Source organism: Onychostruthus taczanowskii, unplaced genomic scaffold, assembly GCF_017590055.1.
Source record: "Onychostruthus taczanowskii isolate IOZ18803 unplaced genomic scaffold, ASM1759005v1 scaffold123, whole genome shotgun sequence".
NCBI classification, from domain to species: Eukaryota; Metazoa; Chordata; class Aves; order Passeriformes; family Passeridae; genus Onychostruthus; species Onychostruthus taczanowskii.
This window is the reverse complement of record NW_024498385.1, coordinates 1,086,798-1,114,514: the sequence shown is the minus strand read 5'-3', so window position 1 is coordinate 1,114,514 and position 27,717 is coordinate 1,086,798. Positions and strand designations below refer to the sequence as shown.

Genomic DNA, 27,717 nt, shown 5'->3' with positions numbered 1-27,717 from the left:
CCAGTGTGGCAGTTTGTGAAGCAGAAAAGGCTTTGGCTCTGTACAAGCACCGCCCAGCAACAACAGAAGTATCTCTGTATTTCACCACTGTGTTCAGCACAAATCCAAAGCATAGTCTTGCGCTACCCTTGTACTACCCACTGTGAAGATTAACTGTACCCCAGCTGAAACCAACATAATAGCAAATGAGGAAATTCTCTATCTTCTCAAGATTAAGAAGCTAGTGCCTCATCACCAGCAGGGTTCCCCAGGGCTCAAATTTAGGGACAGTGCTCTTTAATGTTCTCATAAATGATCTGTTTGCAGGAATTAAGTCTGATTATACTAAACCAGAAGGAGCTGTTGACTCCCTTGACGGTAGAGGAGCGTAACAGAGATTTGGACAGAGGGCTGATCAATCACCAATCATCTAAAATGTAAAAAGTGCCAGTTTCTCCACACAGGACAGGGAAATCAGGGTTGCATAGAGAAATTGGGGGATGAGAGGCTGGATTACAGCTCCATTAAAAGCAATCTTGAGTTTTTGGGTTGATGTCAAGTTGAATAAGAGTCAACAGTGTGCCACAAGTGACAGCCAAAAGAGCCAACTATGTCACAGAGTGCATCAGGCACAGCACTGCTGGCCAGTCCAGGGAGGTGACCATCCCATTCTACACTGTACTGTGGGATTGCACACCACGTATTGAGCCCTATGTGCAGTTTTGGGCACCCCAATTTAAGGACATCACACTGTTCGAGTGTGTCAGGAGTACGGGGGCCAAGATGATGAAGAGTATTGAGGCTGAGATTTAGATGCTGAGGTCGCTAGGCTTGTTCAGTTTGGAGAAGGTGCAGGGGGAGCTTCAGGCTGTGGACAGTTTCCTCATGGGGAGCAGCGGTTGGGGATGTGCTGACCTCTCCCTGGTGACCAGCGGCAGGACAGGAAGAGATGGAATTGTTAAAAACAGGTTAGAAACTGTTGTAAAATAGTTGATAATTGTTAAGCAATTGTGAGTTTGGTTATTATATTGTAAAAGGGGTTAAAAGGGAGAAATACGGTACTCAACGTACCATATTACACCTAAGTAAAGTGCACCACACCCCCAGCGAAACGAGCCAACCTGGACAGAACTGTAATGGACCAAGCAAGCGCCTTAACCCTCCATGCAAATGAAAGGACCCAATCAGAAACCAATCCAGAGGGACAAAAAAACCCCCAAAACAGGATAAAAAGGGGCATCTGACCCAGGGAAGCTGTGCCGCTCCACCTGGAACATCGGGAACATCGCTGCTCCAGAAGACCGAACTCCGGCTCTACAGCATCCTCGACAGGAACGCTTCTGCTCGGCCCGCGAGCCCCTTTGCTACGACTTCGCCCAACCGAAGGACAGGACGGCAGCATGTCCTCCACGGAGGGACCTTGTGTCGGTATCCGGGGAAAAAGGCCTGAGGCACGTGTGAGGCACACCGGAGCCGGTAAGTATCATCCATCCACGGGCAGGGAGAGGGCCCGAGGGGACAGCGGGGGCGAGCGTGTGTGTGTGGATGAGCGTGTTTGAGACGGGACCAGCAGCTTAAGCGGCTCAGAGCCCCGAAGTGAAACGAAGACCTCCTACTACCAAGGTTCTGGCTCTCCCCCAGGAGACCGTCTGGGAACGGAGGGAAGCGAAAGAGGGAAGACCGAGTGAGGCGCCCCCCCGCCCAACCCTCCTTTTTACGGCACCCGGGCAGGCCCCGTTAAAGCCTGACAAGCCACGGGCGGGTGGGGGCTGTGGAAAAAGGTGTAAGTGACCCGCAAACAAGCCATTGTTCCTCTGGCGGGTGGGGAGCCATGGTGAAAGAGAATCACAGGCAAATCAGCATCACCTTCCCGGGCGTGTGGGGAGCTGCGGCGACCCCCCTCCCCCCCCACTTAACACCTACTTCTCAAAACCTATCTTTATCCCCTCCAATGATCCCAGCCTCTCATTTATCTCCTCAGGGAATCTCCATGTGATTTTTACCCACTCCCTTGTATATATCCACCCCCTGATGCTTTTTCCCCACCGCCTTCTATCCCCACTAACCTGTAGCTTGCTCAGCCTTAAGTCGGAATACAATACCTTTCCCTGAGAAGAAACTTCTGGATATATCCTCCACTTAACAACTGAAACCTCCTAAAGTGATAACAAAGAATTAGCGAGCCAGTCAAATGACCCTTCAGATGCTGACCCGTACTGTAATACCAGATCAAAAAGTGGTGAACACCCCCAGGGAAACGAGCCAGCCTGGACAGACCTTAAACCTTCATGCAAATGAAAGGATCCAAACAGAAACCAATCCAGAGGGACAAAAAAAAAAAAAAACCCAAAACAAAACAAAAAACCCCAAACAAACAAAAACAAAAAAATCCCCACCACCAAAAAACCAAAACCAACCAACCAAACAAACAAAAAAACCCCAAAACACCAGGATAAAAAGGGGCATCCGACCCAGGGAAGCTGTGCCGCTCCACCTGGAACATCGGGGACATGGCTGCCTGAGAAGACACAGCGCCGGCGCTGCAGCATCCTCGACGGGAACGCTTCTGCTCGCGGGCCGCCTTGCTTTAGGCCTTTTTATTATAATAAATGCTGAATTTACTTTTAGTACCGGGAGTCTAGTCCCGTTTTTAACAGAATGAAGCTCTGCCAAGGGAAATTCAGGTTGGACATCAGGAAAAGTCTCACCCTCTGAGAGGGTGGTCGGTCCCTGGAAGAGGCTTCACAGGGATTTTGTCAGGGCATCAAGCCTGGCGGAGCTCAAGCAGCATCTGCATAACACACGCAGAAACGTGGTTTAGTTTTTATGTGGCGCTGCGAGGAGCACAAATTCCGGCTCCCTGACGTTGTTGCGTTCATTCACTGGGAAGGAAGCTCGGCTGTCCCCGCCCGGCCGCTTCCTGCCTGCGCCTGTTGTGGATCCGGGGCAGGCGTAGCATGGAGCCGGCGGCCGAGGGCGGTGAGGGACGGGGGCGCCGGGGCTGAGGCGGGCCCAACTCACCCGCGGACCCCGCTCACCCCTGTGGTTTCTTCTCCTCTCTCGTTGCAGATGCAGAGATGCTGGGGACACCCGACCAGGAGCTGGCGTCCACCATGGGCTTCTCTGGCTTCGGTACGTGGCGATGCGGCCGGGGGGGCCGGGGCCTGGCTGGCGGAGCGGGGGCGAAGCCGTGGGGCCTGTCAGCCCCAGGTGGGCTTGTGTTCCAGTCTCTGTTTGCTTCATTTCCAGGGAAGAAGGCTCGAACTTTCGACCTCGAAGCCATGTTTGAGCAAACGAGAAGAACTGCAGTGGAGAGGAGTAGGAAAGTCTTGGGTAAGAAGCTGCTAGCGTAGTTGGCTCTTGCATTTTAAAACATCTTTTGATTTGCTCCCTCAGGGAGGTGTTTGAGGTGTCTCAGACTGGCTGGGTAGAAGAAAAAACAGAAACGGAGTTTTGTTCGAGGAAGGCAGCCCTGAACAGCTTGGGCCTCGATGAACAGTAAAGTTACTAATTTGCTGATGTTGTCTCACAGTGTTAGAGCAGTGTGCATGTGCAAAGCTCCTGTTGTGGGGCACTGCTTTCAGATACAGGAAAAACACACAACCTCTTTTGTTTTTTCTTTTACTTAGCTATGTATTTATTTTGGAAGAGAAATTGGTATAGACAGCTTTAATCTAGAGACTGCAGAGCAGAGAAGAAGAAATGTGTGTCTTAGAGCAGGTTGTATAGCAGCCCACAAAATGTGTTGCTGTCTTCTGCTGTGCTGGCAGCGGGCACTTTTTGAGGGTGATGTTTTAAGAGTGGGAGGTGGAGAAAATTGTATCATTTGCTGCCTGTAGTCAAGAGAACATCAGTTCAAACAAGGTCCCTGAGAACAGTCACACATGTTCTACAAATCTCTTTGCCAACCCAGATATTCATACTTTCTCCTTCTCCTTGGCCAGTTTTTGAAGCATGTATGCCTTTTGTTTTATTGTGATGCCATGTTTTTTATTGCTCTGATTCTGTACAGAACCAGATCAGACCTCTTTGGAGGCTAATTGACTTTTTGCACTTTAAGACACTATGAAATTCAGATATATAAGGGATTCCAAATTACATTTCAGACCGGGTTTTTTTGTGGTTTTTTTTTTTTTTTTTTTTTTTTTTTTGTGTTGGCTGAATCTAAACACAGCAATGTATGTCCATGTTGGAAACCTTTTTAAATTTGTTACTTGTTCAGGTTGAGCTGTCTTTCCTTATGAAGAACTGTTTATTTACATAATGTATTTGTTTAATAGGGGAAGTCAGTAAGTGATTGCAAAAATACAATGTTTTTAAGTCAAGATATCTTGACCTGCATCTTGAGTATATCCTCTCCCTCACCCTGCAGCAGACCACATGCTAGCCCATCCCCAGGTTTCTAGGCTTATACCAGTAAAAGAAACACACAGCATTTTCTTGTTTTGCCAAAATTTATAAAGCTTTGTATGTAATTCAGTTGTTTAACTTAGAAACAAGTTTTAGTATTGAGACTATAGCAATTAAGAATGTGTATGTGTTGTGGGTGTGGCTTAATGTGAGCGCTTTTTTCTGATTTTTTGAGAGACACTTCTGCTTTTTAGCTTTTTGTAATGACCATGATAACTTTTGGATATGTCTATCCCACTGATTTGTGGAGCTGAGATCAAAATATGTTTCCTGGTTCTGTATCTTGCAGCTCTTTAGGTTTCTCTTCAGTGGAAAGTGTTTCCTAGCTTTGCTGAAAAAATGTTTTTTCATTTATCTAACAGAGGCGAAACACAATGTTTCTTACTTAATATGACATGGAAGTTTTTGTTTGCTTTGATTTTATTGCAGTGTTTCATAGGGATCCTTTTCAATGAGTGCAGTAAGAATGAACTACTAATGTGAGCAATACTTTGTGTGCTTAAATTATTTAAAATACACCTATTTACACATCAGTATACTTTAACTGCACTAATTTAGTTCCCTGTGCTATGAAAACATCAACATTTCTCTAAAGTGATCATATTGTTTTAGTATAATGTTGGAAATAATTGAAATATCAGTGTCCTTATATGATCAACTTATTTTTGATAACATTTACAAATGAACAACTGGGAGGTGTTTACGTTGTCCTTTTGATGTTTTGTTGAGTGATCATTGCAGTAGCAATGGAAGTTTAATAGATATGATAAAGTATCTTAAATCCTTTAATTGCTGTTGCATTTTCAAGTATTTCGTCTAGGTCTGGGGGAAAACTATTTTACTGTCATTAGCAAACCAGTAATTTTAGTATTTTTAGAGGTCTTGATTATTTTTTTTTATTGTGGTCTCCCTATTCAGAAGCCCGTGAAAGAGAGAAAGAAGACCAGACTGAAAAGGAGTTTAGAATTCCATACAGTGCTTCATCAGTTTCAGCATCCAGTGCAACAGGACCTGGGTCCACATTAACTGAAAGGTACTTAGATATGGTGGGAGATTGCATGCAGCAGCTATTTTATCTGAGGAGAGTGTTGGCTTGTTTTGATGACATGGGTATCATTTAGCTCCTGTGAATATGTCTTGTTATCTTAAGTATTTCAGTGGGAATACTGATTCTATATTTTTAAAAAAATTTTTTTCTCAAAGATATGTCAATATTTGCAAATATTGACATTATGTATACTTAAGAGGCAATTTTGGTGCTTCCTCCTTGATCGTGTTCCGCATACTTTTTTAAAAATAAGAACAATGATGTTATCCATGTATTTTTTGAAAATATTAGGACAAATACAATGACAACATGTGATGACTTTATTAGCAGCTATTGTACCCACCTTTAGATAGAACATTGATATTCACCCCTGATGAAAAAGAAGGCAAAGTAGGTGGACAGCCTCTGTGTGCAGATTTTGTGGAGTAATGATGAGGTAGAGAAAGCTTTTTTTTTTTACTTCAGTCTGAAGTTTATTCTTAAACTTTAGTCTGTTACTGACAAGCAATATATGCTATGGAATTTGCAATTTAAATTCTGAAATTCTCTGAAATCAGAAGTAGCTGAGGGCAATGGGGACCACATAACTCCATTTTCTGGCAGGGCTGGCAGATATGAATGTGTTGTACATTTTTAGGTTCCTGTATCTATGGAAGTTTTGACAAACCATGCAAGACTCTAGTATATGCATATTATGGGCTGGTGTGTGGTAGGTTATTATATGAGCCTATATGAGGTTATTATAGACAAACTTGTAGAGTTTCAGACTCAACAAATTTTTATTAGAAAATTTTGGTTTTGCCTGTTGGTCTTTGGAAAACATGGGCACTCCCACAAAAATGCTTGCACAATATACTACTTATTTGTGTATCCTATGTATGTCTTGTGCCCAAGGAAGAATGTTCTGTACTTCCATTTGCTTCTGATGATCTTACATAGCCATTTGATGACATAATGAAGGATGACAAGAATTTAAATGTAACATGATTGTGTATTGTAAATGGATGAATCCAACATATCTAAGCAATTTAAACAAGTTATGAGGTGGAGAGTGGTCAGGCAATACATAGGCTTTCCGTAATTATCTCATTCTTCCAGTTGACTTGACAAGAGAGACATCCAGGGACTTAATATAAGGAAGATAACAAGTATGTTTCAATATGCTGAGTTATTAGGTAGACTCTGGTAACTCATCAGAGTTGTGCTCATAGTAAATTTTGGTTTTGTTTTTCACTAAGCATTAAGAAGGAATGGCTTAATCTGAAAAGCTCTCCTGGAAGTTTTATATTTCCATGTAGAAAAAGGATATATAGCTTAGTTCTTAGAAGTAAAACCACAAAACTAGAAAGACATGCCATTGTGACTGAGTCTTAATTCAGAGGAGCAATCCTGCAACTGACAATTTTAGTCTGAAATACAGAATTTTCTAGTTCTTTTATAACAGAGATTTTTGTTACTATTTATTGATCTAATATGCATAGCATCTTTTATTCTCTGATAATGGCAACATTTTACTGAATTTAAAACTTTTTAAATTTTAACTTTTTAAACCTTTATCAGAGTTTTTTTTTTTTTTTTAAATTATCAGAGCAGCCCTTATACTAATTTTTCAGTTTTTAAAAAATCACTCCAAAATGATGTGAAATACACCTAATGATTATTTTTTTTTCTCCTGAGCTATTTTGCTGTAGAGCAATGTTTACAATAGCTATGGTACATAATTTATGCATGAGTATAATTGCACCTTGTGAAATGAAAGAATCTGTTAGTATATGAAAAGGAAAAACCTGAGAAAATTGAGTGATGTGCAGAGAATGAACACATGGGGGGGATATGCCCACATACATGCACAACTCTCAGGATGTTTTTTGTTATTGCTCTTCTCAGTGTGCCATCAATGCTCCATTACAGCGCTGTGGGAAAGTGCACTGAAAATTATCTATGTGTGTTTTTTTTTTTTTTTTTTTTTTTGAGGGAAGCACCACTTGCTTTGTCCTTTTGGTCAGCACCACTCCCAGCTGATGTCAGAAAAAGTAGATGGGGATTTGGTCTGGCTGTATTGGTGTGTTCTTATGTTTGACTGTATCCCAGTCAGGACAGAGGACACCTGTAGCTATTGCTGGAGTATTTGGCTCTTCCTGCTGTGCTTGGAGTGTGGTGAAAAATTACACTGCAGCTTTGGCCACATCACATGCAGAATGGCTGTGCTGCCCCTCAGAGTACTGATGTTTGATTTGATCAATTTCCTTCCCAGCAAATGAGATAATTATAAAGATAATTAGGAAAAAAAGGTAGATGCTGTTCTTGGGTGTCTGTATAAAGATCTGAAAATTTGGGACTCAAGGATTGGAATGGCTTCCTTGAATGATTATGTTGTATACATCCTTATCACTGGCACAGTTTCTATTTAGTTTCATTCCAAAACTAATTAAATGGTTTAGCTTTTGGGGAAAAGATGTGTCGTTTGCTAGTGTAGGAATGCATATCAACTTTCAAAATACAACTCTTTTGCATATAGTATTATGGAGTTAGTTTTGAGGATAGCTTACTTGAAGAACTTTGAAGATCCCAATCGGTGCCTTACATGCTGGAAAACGTTCCCTTTGGTAAAAGGATATCAATTGCCCTATTATTGTAGAATAAGAGAAGCTTTTTATATTTGTGTTGGATTTGTTAGGTAGTAATATTCTGATGTAGGTCTTTAAAGTAGACAAGCTATCAGGCTTGCAAACCCTGCTCTTCACTGTAACATCTGAGGACCTAAGTCATGTTGGTTTTAATTTATTCTCTATTCTTCCTGAAACAGTTTCAATTGCTTGTCCAACAAAATTTTTCCTGTGCGACTTAGTACCTGCTTGTACAGGTGTATAGGGCAAAACCAGTTTTCTTAGTCTTTCGTTATGTTCCTAAACTTGTGTGATTTTTATTATAGTCTTAAAGTGATAACCTAAACGTTAAAAAAACCCAAACAAAACAATATAACTAGTTTAATGAAGAAACAGGAAAAGAAAACTATTTTTTTCAGCATGTTCACTTAAAAATTCTGAAAATATAAGCTCCCAAATGAAGTCTTGGAAGTTGAGCTTCTCTGTCTTAATAGCCCTTCTGCCCGTTCGCGTGCGTGGCTTGGGAACTGCCAGCAGAGGGAGCGCGGCTGTTTTGAATAAACTGCAGGAGCATAGACACCGCGACTTTGCTTGTCAGAAATTTCCATATGCCAAAACAATGTGTTTGCAGAACCAATTTGGGCAACAGCAGAATGGTAATTTAATGTAACTTTTGAAACACTTGAGAGTGTTTCAAAAGATGATGGTGGGCCTAAACTCTGTTAATGAAAGTTAATGTGCATTTTGCTACTAATTTTGGTGTCTGCTGATTTACAAGAGTGCTTGACATCTTTTATCTGAAAATTACGGTGGAAGTGACAATGTTTTCAAATAGTAATGTTTTAAATTTTTCTTGCAGAGAGGCAGTGTGTAGTGAAAGTGAGGACAGCTCAAATGAAGCTTTAAGTGGTCCTTCTATGCAATCCCAGAGTTCTGCTAAAGGTCCAGCTGAGGATACTGATGATGATGATGATGATGATGATGATGATGATGAAGAAGAACAATTTATCGGGCCACCACTTCCCCCTGGGTTCAAGGATAGTGATGACGACAATGACAATGATGATGCAGAGGAGGAAGATAATGTAAGTTGTTTGTTTCTCTTTAATGTTTTTATCCTTTGAGTGGGTTCTGATTTGTATGTGGGTCATTCCTTTTTGATGGAATTCCCAGGTGATGTATGGCTTGTTCAAAATGCAGGTTTTCTGTTTTTCTTGCAGTTTTTCTAATGTTAATTCATCAAATGCAAATAATTATTTTTATTTAAAAATATCAGGATTTAAAATAAAAATACACATGTGAGTCTCAAGGGTAATTCAACATCAGTGTATATTGTTTGCTTTTTGTTTTCATGTTATAAAAAACCCCAGATAAATAAATACTTAATATGGCTATTTTAAATGGTTTATTTCCCAAAGCACATATTGAATTTTATGCAAGAAAGAGGAGGCAGAGGAGGGCTTGAATCTAGGGAGAACCACTGTGCCAAAACTGTTTTTAGGAAATTAAGTCTGGTAACTGAGGGCTTGTTGGTTGGTTGGTTGTTTTTGTTTACCTGTGTTTATTTTAGTTTGCTTTTTTCTAAATAAGTGCCAGACCTGTTTGTTGTTAAGAATACAGATTTTTCTATGTTGAAATCAAGAGAACCCCTAACAGCCTAACTTTGGTATCAGAGAGATTCAGTTAAACAGCCTTCCTCTATTTACTTGAAAGGCATGTGGATCTAGCACTGATGCGGTTTAGTGGTTTAAGGGTTACAGTGGTAGTGCTGGGTTGGACCGAATGATCTTAAAGGTCTCTTCCAACCTTGATTATTTGATGATTCTGTGGAAAGATTAATTGTTTGATGTTTGTTCTTCAAAACTGCTTGGATAGAATATTTTGTGGCATTGGGGTTTGTGTGATGGTTTCCATGTGTAACAACAATGATAGAAGTCCTGTGAAAACAGCCTTACTTATTATGTATTGAACCATCTGGTAAGAGAAAAAGACCTGTATGTCCTGTTACACAAACAAACCAAACTAAAAACCACTGAATTTCCAGGGGTTCCAAGACTCCTTTTGATTTTTCTTTTGTTTTTTTTTTTACTCAGGATTCAGTTTGCTTGTTCTTTTTCTGTAATATCTCTTACCTTGCATGTTTTGAACTTATATTTTAAAGTTTAGAGAACTCATTTTGAATGCTTGAGAGGAGCTTCTTGAGCCATGACATTTCTCACTTTTAGAGTAAGTCTAAACTTACGTGAAGACAAAGTTTTCTGTTTTCTTTTTTGTTTACCTACAAGGGATAAGTGGTGGGAAATTTTGGTGTATTAGGTATTTATATCTCTTGGTCTGATTAATTTGATTGTCTGTTGTCTATGGATTTCTATAACTATCAGACTACGTTTTAGTTCCATATCTCCTGTCATTGTATCTGTACCCCACAGATGACTTGTTCTGTCTCAGGGAACCACGAAGAGACAAATCCAGAATTTTCTTTGAGAATGACATAAACCCTAAGTTTACTTACTGTTGATCTGTGTCAGGAATTCTCTTAATTTCTGGCTGTTAGGGCACTGTGGAGTTGATATCTGTTCCTGAGGGCATCATTAGACTCAGTGGGTTTCAGTTGCTATGGGTCGTGTTATATTAAAATCACTGTTTCATTGCTGCCAACTTCTCCAAAGGCAAAACAATTTTCAAAACCAGCTGACTTTACCCTTTCTTTCTCAGTAGTCACTGTGCTGATTGACTGTTTTAATTTCTAACAAGATGCTGGTATTTATTTTTTATTCATAAAAATATAATTTGAATAATGCTACAACTGGCTTGATGAAGTGAAGTTACTGGTGACCACAGTTAAAAGACCCTAATGAAAAGTTTCAGACAGAAAGGTAACTTGCAGTCTGGTGTGATTTAAGTTTGTCTGAACTTAAGACAATAGTTACAAAACAGTCTAGAATAGATTTGGTTGAGAATAAGCAGAGCAGCAGAAATATGAGACTTGTGGGTTTTCAGTCTAAACAGTTAATTTATAACTGGGGAGATTTTGTGTCAGTGTGAATGCCAGAGGCCTTTGGGGTCTAGAGCCTTCCCTTACTGCTGCTCATGAACTCAGTTATTTTCTTTCCTGTGAAGGGAATCAGGAAGCAGCTGTGCTTTCCTGGTTTCCTGTTGATCGATTGGTGATCGCAGTATGATCTTGCGAGCCCCAAGGAAGGCAGGTGTTGCAGTTATGAGAACTCTCTTGCTTTCTCTTGCTTGTACATAGACAGTGGTTGGTGTGCATGGGTGCAGAACTGAGACAGAAGAAATTGAAAGCTGAATATTTTTTTCACAGATGTAGTATGAGACTCTCTCTTTTATTATCATATTTTGCTGCTGAAGTAATTCCTTGAAAACACAAGTATCTGTGCTTTTGATCCTGAAGGAATCAAATTTTTCTTTAGTAGTTCTAGGTGTTGTGGTATATAATTTGTAATTTGAGGTCTTGTGAATTTTGTATGACACATAAAATTCATCAAAATGCTGGTTTCACCCTGACATTTTTCCACTGTCTCTCAAGCCTGACTTTAGATGTGGGGTTTTTTTCACTATTGCTTGTTCTTTTGTTTTTCCCTTCTTATGACAGATTGTCAGTAGAGACATTTGTCAAATTTGACTTGCTATGAGGCAGACAACTTTGCAGTCCAGGGCTGGCCCAGGACTGCCCAGCTTACATGAGTTATTTTACTAAATAAACATTTAGGTAGACGGATTAGCTGGTGGTTATTTTCTTTGATGGGAATTTTTCCATACCTTCTTGGTGTTTTTGTGGGAAAATGACTAACAGTAGTTAATTGCACAATGTTTTGAATTGACACTGGTATTTTTTGAGTATTATGCATTTTTGTAATTTGCATAAATCACCTGTGATACAAAGCAAACACAACTTTTTAACAGAGCCTTAGATGTTGTATTACAAGTGTGAATTCTGACTTGCAGTACTTTTTTCCTCAAATTGATGTAAGTTAATTTCATATCTGTAAGTCTTTGTGGTGCTGTTTTAAAGGATTTTTCAGTGTTTCTTTAATCTGTGTTGATACCGATTATTAGTTACATTTAACAAATATTGAGTTTGACTTGCTAATTTGGTGTCATTCACTTCCATTTGTGTCAAAAGTGATGATACTTAACAAACCACAATACAGTTGTGAGTATTTATCCAAATGCATTACAATGCTTGTTTTGTAGTAGTGTAAGGAGTAGTGGTTTATCAAGTACATTTCAAGGATAATAGGTAGATGTGGTATTAATCCCCTCTGATATTTTCCTCTTGGTTTAGTATCCCGTTTTATATAAAAGGCTTGCATTAATTTGGGGAGCGAGGCAAATTAAAGCTTTTTGAGTTGGCTATTTTGCTGTTTGAGTTGTGATTGTCGCGCTGGCTATTTGAGCTGTGATCAGTACTTACTTTTCTGTGGTGCCTTTCTTCTGATGGCATAAAAACCTGGTGGGATCGTTGGTGTCCATTTTTCACGTGGTCATAAGCTGAGAGGGGGAGGGAAAAGCAGAGCATTTTCTGTAGTGTGAAGTTTTTCAGGGCTGATCTAAACCTTTCTAGAAAATTTCAGAAAACTCTTTACAAGAGAAAACAGCTTATTTTGCAAGAGGGCAATTGCATAATGAGGGCAATTTTGCATGTGATAAATTTTGGCTTGGGAAATATAGTAGAGGCTTGGCCAGCTTTTTTTGCCTGGCAAAATGCACTGGGAATCTGTCTGATATCTGTTCACTCAAAACCTGTCTGAAGAGGGACAAAGACTAGCAAGAGCAGTTGTGTCAGGATTGGTAGGTAGACAGATTTAAATTTAGGACATAAACATTTTTCAAGGGAATGGATGACACGTATTAGAAGACTTTAGTAACAGTGTGTATCTGTCAGTGCTCTCTTCTACATGTAATTAGAAAATGTGCTGAGATCTTTAACAAAACTTAATGTACTGTTAGCTTCTCGTGACACTTTTTCTGCCTTGAGCCAACAGGTAAAGGTGATTGTTAAAGAATTTGCTAGATGGATTTGCAAGGATTTAGCTTCTATTTGGAGCTGAGTTACAGTTCGTTCTCCTTCAGAACAGAGAACTGTTTCTCCCTGCCGCACCAAAGGGATACTAATCATGTTGTAATTATGTCCTTGAACCAAGTACAGCCTTGGGCCTCTTCACAGCCCAAGGCTGTACTCTGATTTGGCCTGTTTCCAAAATGATAGCATAGCTGTATTTCAGGTTTTAGAATTATTTGGAGATATTTTAATTTTTTTTTTCAGAAGTTTAACAGGACATACCAGTAATACTTGTTCAGAATTGAAGGAAGCCATTTCCTGCTGATTTAGATGGAGAATTTAAGTAGACTGTAATTGCCCCAATTAGAATTTGGCTATGGTACCAGACTAAAAATTATAGTGTTTTAAAAATAAGTAAATGTTGTGGGAATTTTTAGTCTTCCTAAGGATTTGTAAGATTTAGATTGAGAATTATCTGTCCTGCTGAATCTTATTTACCCAGTCATGTTTCATCTTGTCTAAAGAGGAAAAAGTATAGTAAGCTGAACAAAGCAATTTTTTTATGCAACAGAGACAGAAAAGTGTGGTTTTGAGGGTGAGAAGCATTAAGTATTTCTAGTTATTGAGTATAAAATAGGTGGAAGTTAACAATTGCTTTAAATTTGCTTGTGTGTTACCTTCCTATATAAAAATGAAGCAAATGTTTTTTTCATATATATACATATGTTCTTAAGTCTTAACAATGAAAATGAGGTAAATGTGTTTTATTTATATTAAACTTGGTACAAGTGGCATTTTTCTAAGGGTCATTAATGTGGTGCAAAGATTGAGAAAGATTATATCCAAAGTGAGTTAAAAGAGATTTGCAAACTTTGCAAAAATTAGAAGGAAACAAAAGAATTGGTCTTTCTCAAATCATTGGTCTTCCAATGTGACAAAATCAAACAGAAGCTGTAAAGAAATGAATACTCAACTTAAAAACAGATCATCATATGGAGAGGAAGCTAACAAGGTAATTCCTTGTTAGCTTCCTCTCCATATGGGGAATGTTGGTCTTCAGTAAAAAGGCATGGAGTATTTGCTCATCTCCTTTTCAATTGAGTGCCCCAGAATTCATGATTACCAGTTGTTCCTAGAGTGTACTTGCAAGGGCTCTATTGCTTGATTCTGAAGAGCTTAGCAAGTCCAAGCCTTCTTTGCTGTATATCTCACCATGCTTTTTGGTGGATGACACGGATTTTAATTGATTTGTAATATGGCAGAATATGAAAAGTTTTAGAACGTTTCACCTACAGATAGGTACTTAGGGTCCTGTGAGTTTGTTTCCAGAGGTATTGTGTGAGAACATTGAGAGGCATGTATTTGTTGACTGTGAGGTGCTTCAGAGTTAGACAGAGGTGATTTTACCAGTCTTAAATAAAATGTGATACAGGATATAATCTTAGTTTTTACTGCCCTTTTTAATGAAGTTCAGAGATCTTCTGTCCTGTTTTTCCTTTTTATCAGCTCTTTTAGAGACCTTTTACCAAGTCAGCTTTAGCTGCTGTAGCCTGTAGAAAGCATGCTTCAGGAGCTGCTCATACCATTTCTGTGTTTGAAGAGGGAGCTGTTAAGACTGATGCAAGGTGTTGTTCATCTCAAGGCTAAATACGCTGTGGCAATAAACCTTCCACAGTTAAAGTGTGATCCTCATGCTCATCCCTCTGAGACCATTAAGTCTTTCTAAGCACGTACCCTGCATGTTTATCCCAGTCACAAGACTGTACTTTTGATACAGTATTATTTAACAAGAATGGGTTGCAGTGTTATGTGCAATGATAAATGCAATGCTGAACATTGGTACATGCAATGGTATGTTAGAATTCTGTCCTGAATATTACTTTCTTTACTTCCAGTAGAAGCTGGCATATTTGGAAGTGAAGATACTGAAATAAAGTTATTCTTTTAGAACTGAAAACACTGTCAAAATGAAGTGGTGACTGCCTCTTTACATGATGCTTGATGTGTTTTTTGGCTGTTGCAATGAATTTCCTATATAGTTTTAAAAAGAAGCACAAATAGCATATTGTTTCTATCAGTGTTAGAATACATAAAATATTTTTAAATTTGGCCAGGGAACAGCAATGGTGACACTATATTCAACTTTGTTGGCATTGCTATGGGAAACACAAATTGAAGATAACAGGTTTTCCCTTTATTTGGCATGTGAGTGTTACCTTTTTGATAAGTTGTTTGTGCTCTAAACAGATTAAGTAGAAATACAGGTACACAGTACTCTTGCTTGAATCAAGAGGAAGATGAAGTGGATGATAACAAGTATTTGAAATATTTATGGTGGGGATGAACAAATAATTTAAAAGGATTGGATTTGAAGGGAGAGTGTAAGTGACATGCAGTTACACTTCCTCTCCTATGAACAAATCTTCACAGGATTTTTGATGAACAAATGATTTATGTTAAACTGTTGGAACTGCAGACCACTCCAATAGAATCCTTGGAGAGCAGTTTTGTTGACTCTAGGAATGTCTGCTCTTTGTTTAAAAGATGGCTTTGGATTTTTATGAATGTGAGTCTACCACATGTATTGTTTTACAACTGCTGCAACGGCATCTTATTTGCAGGTGAGCACTTAGCGGTATACAGGGACTACACATACTTGATACTAACAGTATCCAGATCACACAACAATCACACAGAACCTTCTTCCTTTAGTCCTGCTTATCCTTTTCTTTGTACTTTAAAGCCTGATAAAATTATTTTCAAATTCTTAGAATCTTGGATAATATTTTATTGCATTACCTTGTGTACTATTCATGAATGTTTATTTGACATACCATTGTAACTAAAGATTAATAAATATTCAAATAACCAAATACCAAAGAATTCAAATAACCAAAGAAGAAAGACTTTTGATTTGGTTTATTTGCATGTGTGGGAATAATTCCAGTGAGCATTCTCATGTGGTGAAACACAAGGGCTTAAATAAGGGTTGAACTCAGTCAGTCATAGTGGTCTTTTGCAGTACAGAGGCCCCTTAGGTCATCTTTCATATAATAATGAGTATGAACCATGTCATGGTTTGGGAATGGTATTCCCCAATTTAGTACTTCCATTAAAAAGAAGATCATGGCCTGCTCCCCTCCCTCCCTCTGCTGGGAGACACAAAAGGCGGAGGTCATGAGTTGAGATAAGACCTATTTACTGGATACAGCAATGGATATGAAAGTAAAGAGTAACAGTATTAATAGAGAATATTAGTAGCCAAAGTGTGTAAAGAGGGTGATTCACATGGAAAATGGTCTCCATGCTTGGCACAGTTAAGCAAAGGTGAATGGCTTCTGGTGTCTGGAAAAGGAATGTCCTTCTTGTCCCTTCTCCCTGCCCCTGAAACTCACATGAGCTGTAACTGAGTAGTATAATGTTTTGTCCATGCCCTGTCGTGCTCATCTGAGCTGGAGCCAGTACAATGCAGGAAATAAATTCGGAAGACCTGTAGAAATCAGGAGTAGAACTTATTTTTCTACATGTGACCAAAACTTCTGTTGTGGAAAAAGATGGCTTTGAAGAGTTACCTTACTCAGTTTAAGAATTCAAATGTCTGGAACAAAAGCAGAAGCTAGAGTTGTAATTGATATTAGTTATTTTAATGGAAATATTAGAAAGTCTGGCTTGTTTTTTTCAGTCAAGTATTTCACAAATATCGCAAATGTAGTGGCATTTCCCCATCACTTACTGTAGAGTGCTCTATATTTTTAGAGCAGTTCAGGTGTCAGAAAGAGCTGATAACCTTTATTAGAGTTGCAATGTCCTATTAATGAGGACAAATTTTATCTAAATGTCTGCCTCTACTAGTTGTGTTTTAGCTGCTCTTTTGCTACTATGTACTACAGGCAAACCATGGGTTTTAATACTTTAATTTAAAGAGGGTAGCAAAAACATAAAGAAATCATGTTATACATATAGCCTTTTCCTTTTTTCTCTCATGTTAAAATTCAGTTGTCAGCTTTGGAAGATTAGTTGGAGGATGGAAAAGTTACTTAGGATTTATGCAGCAGTGTAAATGTTTCTTTCTTAGCTCAGTAATCTTAAAAGTTTCGTGCATTGTCTGGATCTATAAAAGTATCTTTTTCTAACCAGCCTGTTACTTGGGATGTTTTGGAACATGCTGGTCGCTGCAAAGAAGGCAGATGAGCATATCAGGCTACGTGTGGCATCTCTGGGCATCAGTTGGCTTTCAGTACCACCAGATGTGTAAATTTTTGGAGTTCAAATAGTCAGTGTATGTCCCTTGCAAAACTGATGCCACAAAGTAACTGATCTTGTCTTAAATATATGAATAAAGGTATTTCTCACTGACATTCCTTCTTGAAGTTAATTTACCTTTTCTACTGAGTACCAAAAATGTCAGAAATTGAAATTTAGAAGAAAAATTTAAGTAGCTTAATCATCCTCAGTGTCTTCAAACAGCACTGTTTTATAAGATCACTGTGACACAGAGTGCTGAATCATTTTAAGGACAAACTCTGCTTGGTCTACAGTGTCAAGCCTTGGTCTTTATGAGCATTCTATGCTGTTTTAGATGCCTTAAGACCACCTGAAAATAAATTGGTTTTTATCTCCATAATTTTTTCCTGTAGAAAATATTAAAATTATGGAGAAGCTGTAAACCCTCATGTACTGTTTTTTAATCACTTGTGGTTTTTTCATACATTTACTTTTCCTTGTGTTTAAAAAATGCTCTCTCATTTGGATGACATGCATGGTTGTGCAGGCACGCAAGGTTAAATGTTGGGTCACACCTAAGAGTTTGATGATTTTTGATTAATTAGAAGTGTATCATCCAAATTTAAATTCTAGAAATAACAGTGCGAGAGGAAACTTCAAAGTCCATCTCAATAGAAAATAGTTTAAGAATTCTGACATGGATTTCTGTCAATAACTACTTGTTTTAATAGCTTCATTTGTTTTAACTTGGCATTTGTTACGTTTCTTTTCTCAGAGTCCTTCAGAGTTGTTTCTCTGTTCCATGATTAAATGCTGCCTTATCTAGCATTTTCTTTGGTGAGGACAGCCAGTTAGTTTGGGGCTTTGTTTTTCTTTTTTTTTTTCTTTTATTCAGACCAGTACTCTGTCATATTTAATTGCTCTTCCTAAGGTGCCTTTTAGGAATCAGGCATTCTGCTGATCCTCTTTCCCATTCCTGCTTGTATCCCTGTCTCTTGTGACTCTCATATTTTTCTCCTTTCTGTAAAGGAACTCATGAAAAATATTTTTAAAACAACAAATGTCTGTATTTGCGACAGTGCAAGCCTGTAAGTAGTAAAGTTTTTGCATTGGACAGCTGCAATTTAAAAGGCAGATTCTTTCAATTATCTCTAAATTAATGGCGTAAGGCTTAGTCCAGTTGTTGTCCATGAATTTTTTTTCTTTGGGAAGACAATTATGATACATTAAGTAGATAGTGAATTTATGAGAAAGCCTAATGGTACTTTCCTGTAATTTCTCAAAGTCTTGTTTTCCAAATAAGAAACTGCATTCTGTTTTTCAGTGAATGAGTAGTAGTAAAATAATTCAGTGCATTTTCAGCAGAAATATTAATTCCTCTGAGTAAAATGAATGTCACTAGTTCTAAATCAGTTACAACTATGCTATTTGTAAGGCTATTTTAAATAAGCATTTGCCCAATTCACTTTATAGTTATGAAAACTGGTGCTATCCTGTAAAAAAATATAATAGTTGTCAGCTGTAGTTTAATGCAATTTGCATTAGTTTACCTCTTGAGAATCATCTCATAATGTAGGAATTAATGGAAGCTGCAATTCTGTCTAGTACTTTTAGGGAGTATCCTCATGAGGGACTCTGCAACCAAGTTTGAGTGGGTGGGAAAATACCACAGAAACTACCCAAAATTTTACAGGTAAACTTTTGTGTCTAGCTGCAGCTTGTGGGTTGGTGTTTGAAGAAGAGTTCATGTTACTCTGAGTAATGCTTTAAAGTCTTGAAAATTTCCAAAGTATTTAGAGAAAAAGAAATTAAAAATCTGGGATTACAGATTCATGTTTCCTTCTGACGGTTATGTATTTATTTATCAAACCTACTTGCTTTCCAAGTATAGTAAGGAATTTTTATTTTTCCTGAAGTCAACCCTGCCATGTCTTGTGTGTTCACTTTTTGGAATATCAGTTAGTGATTTTTTTTAAAGCATTTAAAACAAATTTAATGAAAATTAAAAAGTATTTTTATGCTGTGTTTTCTCATATGATTACATAGCTACTAAGGTAATTGGCTCATTTTCAGAACTAAATTGCGCAGGACAATTTCCCAGTAACTGAAACTTCTTAGAACTTCCTTAGTTTTTGGTTCAAAGCTCCTTGTAGGTATTGAAGTTTTTGTAGATAAAGAAAATTAAATCAGGAGTGATTGAGCCACAGATCATCTTAGAGAAAAATCATTGGTAGGTTTAGGCTTTCTGTGTTAGGAAGTTTGTCTTGCAGGCCAGGAGCTGATGAGAATCCAAACTTTCAGAATGTTTCTATCTGAAATAAGTTGAACAAATAATATTGAATTTATCTTTAATCTGTAACAAGTCATTTTGCACCAAACAAAACAACCCAGCTTTAGGTTTTGTAGGTGCTTTGAAAATACTGTGTGGCAGCCGCTGACAATAAACTGCTTGACCTTGCTGTGTGCCATTCTTCTAGCTAAAAAGGCATGCAGGAGGCACACTGACAGTAATCTCTCAGCTTGGCGCTTTTACAGTGAGAAGGGCTTACTGTGTAAGCATGAGGCTTAACATGCCATACCTTGCTGTAATTGCAAGTTCTAAGAAGGTCAGCTCAGGTCTTTCATCCTTCGGGGTGGATGGGTTAAATTGTGTGAAGTTCATATTATAGCTTATTGGTTATTTGAGTTCTTTAAGTGCAAGTTTGTGGACATTAGAACAGTAAATATCATTTGGAGCAAATGCATAACCTTATGAAAAATTCCAGTGTCTTAACCAGAACTCTTCCACTCCCTTTATTGTGCAAAATTTTAATAGTGCAATTTCTATCTGCTCTGTCCCTGTCAGTATTAATAGATACTTGTAAGTCCTTGATATCCACAACCAGCTGCAAAAATCTATTTATATGTATTTGCTCACTCTTTCTAGCTTGTTCCCTCACCTAGGGTCCATGCTAGTGGAATTGTTCGGTATCATAGTGACTGTGAGGATTTCAGAATGCATGAGTAACTTATAGTGGGTTTTAATAGTTTTTGTACCTGTTTGTCTCAATTTGATTATTTTGTTTTGAAAGCAGGATTCTTTTGCTTTCTTCATTTCCTTAATTCTGTATTACACTGAAATTCTAAGGGTAAGTGGTTCACCGGTAGGAAGAATTTACCCAATGTCAGGGTTTCTGCATTTTAAAACGCATTTTAATAGATTGCCCTACACAGTCATTTCTGAAAGAATTTATTTACGTAAAGGAATACTAAACTCCGTCATTTTACTCAATAAAAAAAATGAAGGCAGCTTCTCCCTGTCTGTAGTGGTTTATCAGATCTCATGAGAGGAACCTAAAGACAAGGGGTTGCCATCATTCTCTACACAGAGATCCATTTTTGCTGTCTCAGACTGGATGTTACTTGTGCTGGCTAAATGAACTGAGGATCCAAAGTACTTGAAATGTGTGATATGGAAGGCCAGGTAAATTCTGAAAGCAAGCATGTAAAGAAAAGTGTCTTTAGATGGCCTGTACTTTGCAATTTTTCTGTAAACAGAATAACGGCATTGAAAAACTCACTGTGAAACCATTTGTTTTGGAAGCATATCCTACTGTCCATTTTGTGTGGCTCCCAAGAGGTAAAATGTAAGGTCTTAAGAGGCTTGGGAAACAGTCAAGTCTGGGACAGCAGTAGGTGTTATGTGAGATAGTATTAGTTTCACAACTAAACCATGTCATTTAGTGGATCACACATTCACGGGCGATATCAAACATGATAATGTGAAGAATTTGGGCTTACAGAATGAATTCCAGAAACAGGAGTTAAATTCTGCCCAATTTCAGCAACTATGCAAAATTGGGAATTCTTGTTTTGGCTTCCTTATGAGTTGCCTGGAATATGTCCATAACAGGGAATTTGAACAAACATGAACGAAAAATCTTGGACTGCATTTGATTCAGATTATTTTATGGATCATATGTTCCTGCCCACCACTTCAGCTTTTCCTGTGAAAAGCCAGTAAGTGTTTATAAGCTCTATGCTTCTCTCATGCACGTTTTTGGCATATTTTGTACTTTCGTTTCTTTTTCGATAGAATAGCATGTTGGACTTGCTTGTTACAGGGGAAGATCTGCTAGAGGATTTTTATGGATAGAGCTTGCTTTTTTAATGGAAACAGTAGTTATGGAATCATGCATTCCCTAGGAACCTCGCCAATCAGTCAGCCAGGAGGTATGAAGTATCATGGATCTGTTTTTTCAACAGCATTAAGACTGCACTTGTAACATAAGCATTATACACAAAGCTTGTTACATTTTTCCCCTTTTTTGTGGAGGGTTTTTAGTTTGTTTTTACATCTCTGGAGAACAAAGGCATGGAGAGCAACCCTGCCAAGAAGAACTTGGGAATGAAAAGCTGGAAGTGATCTGACAGTGTGTGCTTGCAGGCCCAAAAGCCTGGGCTGCATCTAGGGTTCTGTGGGCAGCAGGGCAGGGAGGGGATTCTGCCCCTCTGCTCTGCTCTGCTGAGATCTATCTGGAGTACTGCATCCAGCCCTGGGTCCCTAGCATAAAACAAGAAGGACAGGGACCTTTCAGAGTGAGTCCAGGGAAGGGCCACAAAGATGCTCAGAGGGTTGCAGCACCTCTCATGTGACAAAAAGGCTGAGAGAATTAGGACCTGAAGAAGAAAGACACTGAGGATACCTTATTGCAGCCTTCCAGTACCTAAAGGAGCCCCACAAGAAAGATGAGGACAAACATTTTAGCAGGGTCTGTAGGTACTGAGCAAGGGGTCATGGCATTGAGCTAAAAGAGGGTTGATTTAGCCTAGATACAAGATTTTTTATTCTGCGGCCTGTAAAACACTGGAACAGGTTATCCAGAGAGATATGGTATATGCCCCACCCCTGGAAACAAAATTCAACTCCAGGTTGAACAGAGGTCTGTGCAATGTGATCTAGTTGAATATATCCCTATTCATTGCAGGGGCATTGGACTAGATGGCCTTTACAGGTCCCTGTCAACTTAAACTATTCAATGATTGTTTGTAAGTAATAGGCATTAATAATAATTTCTGTCTTAGTGGAACCTGAACCGCTCAATGAGCAAACATACTGTAGCTACTGGAGTATCAGCATAGCACTGCTGTAAGGTGGGACATTTTATCCTATTTAAAACAAAAGCTCATAAGCAATTGTCATGTTGAAAATTTTACAGCAGATATATAGTAGATGTGTGGTCTGGAATCTGGACTTCTCTATGTCTATGGATTGTGCTTTCCTTCCCTGACTCGCACAAAAAGCAATTGTAGGGTTTCATCTGAGTATCTGAAGTTGCCATCTTTGTACTAGATTGGTATGAACTAAGAATGGTAACTCTCTGTTATGACCAAGTTAAAGATGCATATTGTTGTTAATCCATTCCATTATCTCATTAACAAGTAATAGCAATTTCATTTGAATCATATAATTCAAAATTTAACTTTAGATTGTACAAGGAAGATTTTTCCTGTAATTCAAGTAATCTTTACGTAGTATGGAGTATCATCAGCAACTCCTTGTGAAGATTAAGAAACCTATTGAATAAGGAGAGACATCATAGGTTGTATCTAATCTACATTTTTATAGGTTAGGAAGGAAGAAAGATGTATGAGATCTTAATGTCAGTAAAAATCTGAAATGAGGCATTTCAGGAAGGTATGATGTTGACTTTTTGTGTTCTTTTTCTGTGCACAACAGTTAGTGTTGTCAAGACAATGGATCTTTATCTTAGTCTGGATTAAAAAGTGAAGCATTGTTTCTGTGTACTCATATACTTCAGGCTTTTTAAGGAACAACTATAATAAGTGTTGGATTTAACATGGGTTAAATGAAGGTGAAGGCTGTGTTGACGTCTTTCTTTCCCTGTATAACCCAGAGCTGAGCCATACTGGACAGTTAAGTGTAATTGCTTTGTAGAAATCAGTGTCTTTCTGTCTAGTTGTGTGTCTTGTCAGGTTTAATTGTAATAATTTGGAATTTTCAGGCTACATTACATGTATGGAAATCAGTATTTTTGATAGAATATGCTTTAGGGATTTCAGCATATATAGGTACTGTAGTAAAATACACCATATAAATACATAGAAGACAAGCATGTTTCCTAATTGTTGCACACAACATTTTACAATTATTTGCTTTATGATTCCAAATAAAGCCAGGATATTCACACTGGTTGCCATTTCTAACCTAGTGTTAGTACTTCCCTTGAACACCTTAAAAATTATTGCAGTGTTGTTGGGTACTACAACCATTTTAGCAATAGGAGGTGTATAGTCTGGCCCTAATGCACTGCTTTCTTCTGTCATAAGCTTAGATAAAAGAATATATCTGAGTGAAGCATGAAGGAAGGTGTGTTTCTACCAAGCATGGATCTCAAATCCACGCAATATAAATGTATCTTTTTCTCTTTACAGATGCATAAAGTCACTTAGCAATTTATCCTCATGTCACATTACATAAAATTGTGCTGCTATAAGAGAGCCTAAATGTTAATGTTTTGAAGGTAATTTATGGGTGGCATGGGAGAATTAGTAATTGAAACAGTAATGGAATTGGAACCAGCTGTGGAAGCTACATAGGAAATTGTTCTTCCTTCCTGCAGTAACAGAGACATGCTGTAACTTTTAACCCTTGTCCCCCTACCTTCACCCTGTGTTGCAGATCTTCTGTACATGACTAGCTGATAAACACACAAACACACACACACATATACTTTTAATTCCTTACTCTAATTATTTGGTAAGTTTGTGGATAACTGCAGTCATTGTCACTGGGTGGGTTGTTACGCATAAATTTCTGTCTCTCAAGATCCTGAAGTAAACTTTTGAATGAATATGTTTCGCATTAACAGCTGTAGAACTGTTGAAAAGTGTAGTCTGTGGACATCTCTCTCTCTCTCTCTTGAGCTGTAATGGTTTAGTTTGCTGAAGGTAGTGTGTTTGCTAAGACTAACAGGACCCCTAGGGAATGTGAAAAACTTCACCATTATTGCTGAAAAGCTTATAGCAGATTCCTTGAAATAGGTGTTATTTATTCCCCTTTTTTCAGATGAGGAAACTGAGGTATGTAGAAGTCAAATAAATAGCACAGTTAAAGGTCAAGGATTGGTCTACACCAATGGTGTATTGTTTTTCGTTCATTAAAATACTGTTTAAAAAAGGTGGCTTGCTAATGAGGTTGCCATTATAGTGGTGTACAGGTTGTATTATCTTGATTGTGAAATTCTATGCTAACATGTTCACCAGAAGTCTTACAATGAGCTCTTTAAATAAGGCCCTTTTTGATAAGAGAAAAAATGGATTTTATTTCAGCTGTAGTAATACCATTTCTGTTTTAGATAGCAATGCCATCATATATAATCAATATATTGATTATATCTTGGTTGCATTGTTTTTTTAAGTTTTGATGAGTCCAGGATTGTATTGCTGTTGATGGACTTAATTTCAGTGGTTACACAGCTTTCAAAAGAAGTTTTAATACTTATTGTACTGCAGATGTAATTTTAATGTACTTCCATGGAAGTGCATGTAACTGAAATTGCGTTTTGCTGCATGACTTAAAAAGGCTTAGTAGTATTTTTGGTTTTTTAAGGATATAGAGAGGAGGAATATTTTTTTGAAAAAACATGTTGAACTTCGTACGTATTTCTGAATTGTACGATACTACATAAGTACTTCAGTTTTGTCAGTGGTTAAATCTAGAGAGCAGTAAAGCTATTTTAAAGAGTGAAAAACATCTAAGTGTTCATGGTTTATCTTGGTGAGTCAGGTGAAAGAACTTCATGCTCTTTATTCCCTAAAGTTTGCCAAATGGTGGTAATGATAAAGTGTCTGTGTAGTTTAGATAAAAGATGTTTTGGATCAGGTTTAATGTAAATACTTAAGTGAACTGGCTAGCAGTCTGAAAAATGTTATGCATTAACAATTGTTAAGTTCAGTCTGGTTGTGCATCCTATGTTTTGGTTTTGGATTCTTTCATGGGTGTCTTTTATGGCATATTCCTTGTGGTAGAAATCTCACAAAGACTCTGTGGTACAAAATTATACACAAGCTGAATGTAAAATAGGTGAATGTCCCATCTGAACTAAGCATTTGGCACTTTTACTCCAAATAACTTAAAAGTTCACAATTATTTGTCCTTTCTGATTTCATAATTAAGCTATGGTTTGGAAACCTCCCAACCTGAAAAGAGCTTTCAGAGTTTGTTTTATTTCTCCTCATTGTCAGCTGATCTATGGTTGTGTGAGTTGTTTTACTGTTGCAGAGTAAATGGAAGTATTCCATTATGTTACAACAAAGTGCTCTATTCAGCTCTAAGGAACAACCTGAATAAAGGATATGCCTGACTGAAAATGCTAGAGATTTTTTTCATTCCTAACATGGCAGGTAACAGTAATGTTTTGTATTTTTTTATTGTAGTAAAATAGTGTCTTGACTGAACATGGGTGCTTTTTGGTGGTATGTGGCAGTTGTACATACAGTTTCAGCAAATTTGAATTATTTCTGTTTGTACCCATTTGAAGCTGAGAAGATAAAGATGAAGCAGATAGGTGGTTATATGAGTAGAATGTAACTGGAATACTAGGCTTAAGTAAACCTGTCTCCCAGAAACTGCAGAGGAAACTTGAATGACTCCAGGCAATTTTACATTTAAATAAGTTTTATTGATCGTTATAACTTGTTTTAGAAAAGGCTCAAGAGAATTTCTTTGGTATACGTTGTGAGAACAATTCCCAGGTCATAATCATTAATTTAATATAAACTATGACTTCATAAATCGAAGGCTTGTTACAAATTTAGAAATTTATCTGAATAAGATTTTGGAATCTAGATGGAAAATAGCAACCTCCTGACATGTGTCTAAATGAGCCCCCAGAAGACAGATCAAGCAGGCTTTTTGCTGTACTTCAGAAGTATGCTGTTTATCTCTAAAAATGGTGCTTGCAAACATGCTGAGATTCTATTTGTAATACCTTTTCTAAACTGCTAAGCCATTGGAGTCTTTTCATAAAAGGATATGCTGGTCAGTGGCATGAAAGGGAAGGGGAGAACTAACTAATGTTGCCTGTGTCATGGCACAGTCTCTGAGTTACTATTTGACTCAACATCTAATAAAATATCTTGTACTGTCCTATAATAACAATATAAATTTATTACTTTTAGGCAGTCATGTTGGAATAAAGATTTAATCTAAGGTCTTTTTCCCTGCTAGTCAAACCTGACAAAACACTTAGGTTCAGATCATAAGAGAAAAATTGCACAAATCTGTGAATTAGATGATGTTAGGAGAAACTAGCCATAGTACTATTTACATGTTGAATAATTGAATTTACATCCTGTTAGTATTTGAAAGGAAGTTCATCTATTTAAAGCACCTTTTAATTTTTGAGTGCACACTGAAGCAATATTTCTTAATTCACTAAAGGAAGGAATAACATCTTGATCTTCCTATACTTAAAATTCAAGATGTAAATATTTTGTGGTGTTTTGACTTACCTAAATTAAAGGCTGGAAACTGGGAACAATATGATTTTAAAGGGCCCTTCTGATATTTCTGTTAATTTTGAAGGTTTTCTGCATTCATCATGCATGCCTGAGGTTAATTCCATGAGTAATGGATATTTTGGGTATTTTGTGGGAATGCCAGCCAAGATAATTCATACCAGTGTTTGCATGCATCCTCCTGTTTTCCAGAATGTTTTCCTTTGTCTTCAGACCAGAAATTTAGATAATACAGACACGTGTACCCTGATTCACCCAATCTAATCAAGGCATCTGTGCTAGAAATTCAGATGCTTTGCACTTTTATGAATAATTCATGAAGAGGAGAGATTTCAAAATACTTTTTGTTTTTTGGCACACTTTAGTTATTTACCTATTTCTGAAGGCAGAATAGGAAGTCTGAAGAAAGTTGTTTCCATATTTAGATGCATCATATTTAGAAACTCAGATAATATGAATCTGGGCCAAGCTGAGTTTAATAACATGCAAGTTTGCATGAGAATACATCTGTCAATTCTAACATCTAAAAGAGAGGAAATTAAAAGTTGTTGAAATGTCCTTTCAAATCTGTATGCTTCCTTCTGCATGGAAATTTATGGGTAATGCACCCTGTAAACCCAAAAAAATTTATATTTTTCTGTTGCTGGAGAACAGCATCTTGCCCATCTCTCATATTGTAGTTTTTCATACTTAATCGTTCTCTTGAATGTTCACTTGTGAAACCTGAGTGTATATCTTACACGTTTATTTTCAGTTTAATTTACAGAGGAAAAGAGTGAAAAATTGTGACTTGGTATACCTGCCCATTTTACAAGTAGTGTGGTTTTAATCAGTGCATGATTGTGGAACAAAATGTGACATCACTGTGTGTTTGTTTGAAAAATGGGTTTAAAAAATAACAGAAA

The 27,717-nt window shown here is 37.8% G+C and overlaps 1 protein-coding gene across 1 annotated transcript in view; it reads left to right on the top strand.

Annotated features, from left to right (window-relative positions):
• Nucleotides 1-2,915: 2,915 nt before the first annotated feature.
• Nucleotides 2,916-27,717, top strand: part of WDR70 (WD repeat domain 70) — a 123,618-nt gene continuing 98,816 nt past the window's right edge. The window contains exons 1-5 of the mRNA XM_041396013.1: nucleotides 2,916-2,958; nucleotides 3,049-3,111; nucleotides 3,229-3,312; nucleotides 5,308-5,422; nucleotides 8,903-9,128. Of these exons, the coding sequence (XP_041251947.1) occupies nucleotides 2,937-2,958; nucleotides 3,049-3,111; nucleotides 3,229-3,312; nucleotides 5,308-5,422; nucleotides 8,903-9,128 (510 nt within the window). The 5' untranslated portion in view covers nucleotides 2,916-2,936. The remainder of the gene's footprint in view (nucleotides 2,959-3,048; nucleotides 3,112-3,228; nucleotides 3,313-5,307; nucleotides 5,423-8,902; nucleotides 9,129-27,717) is intronic.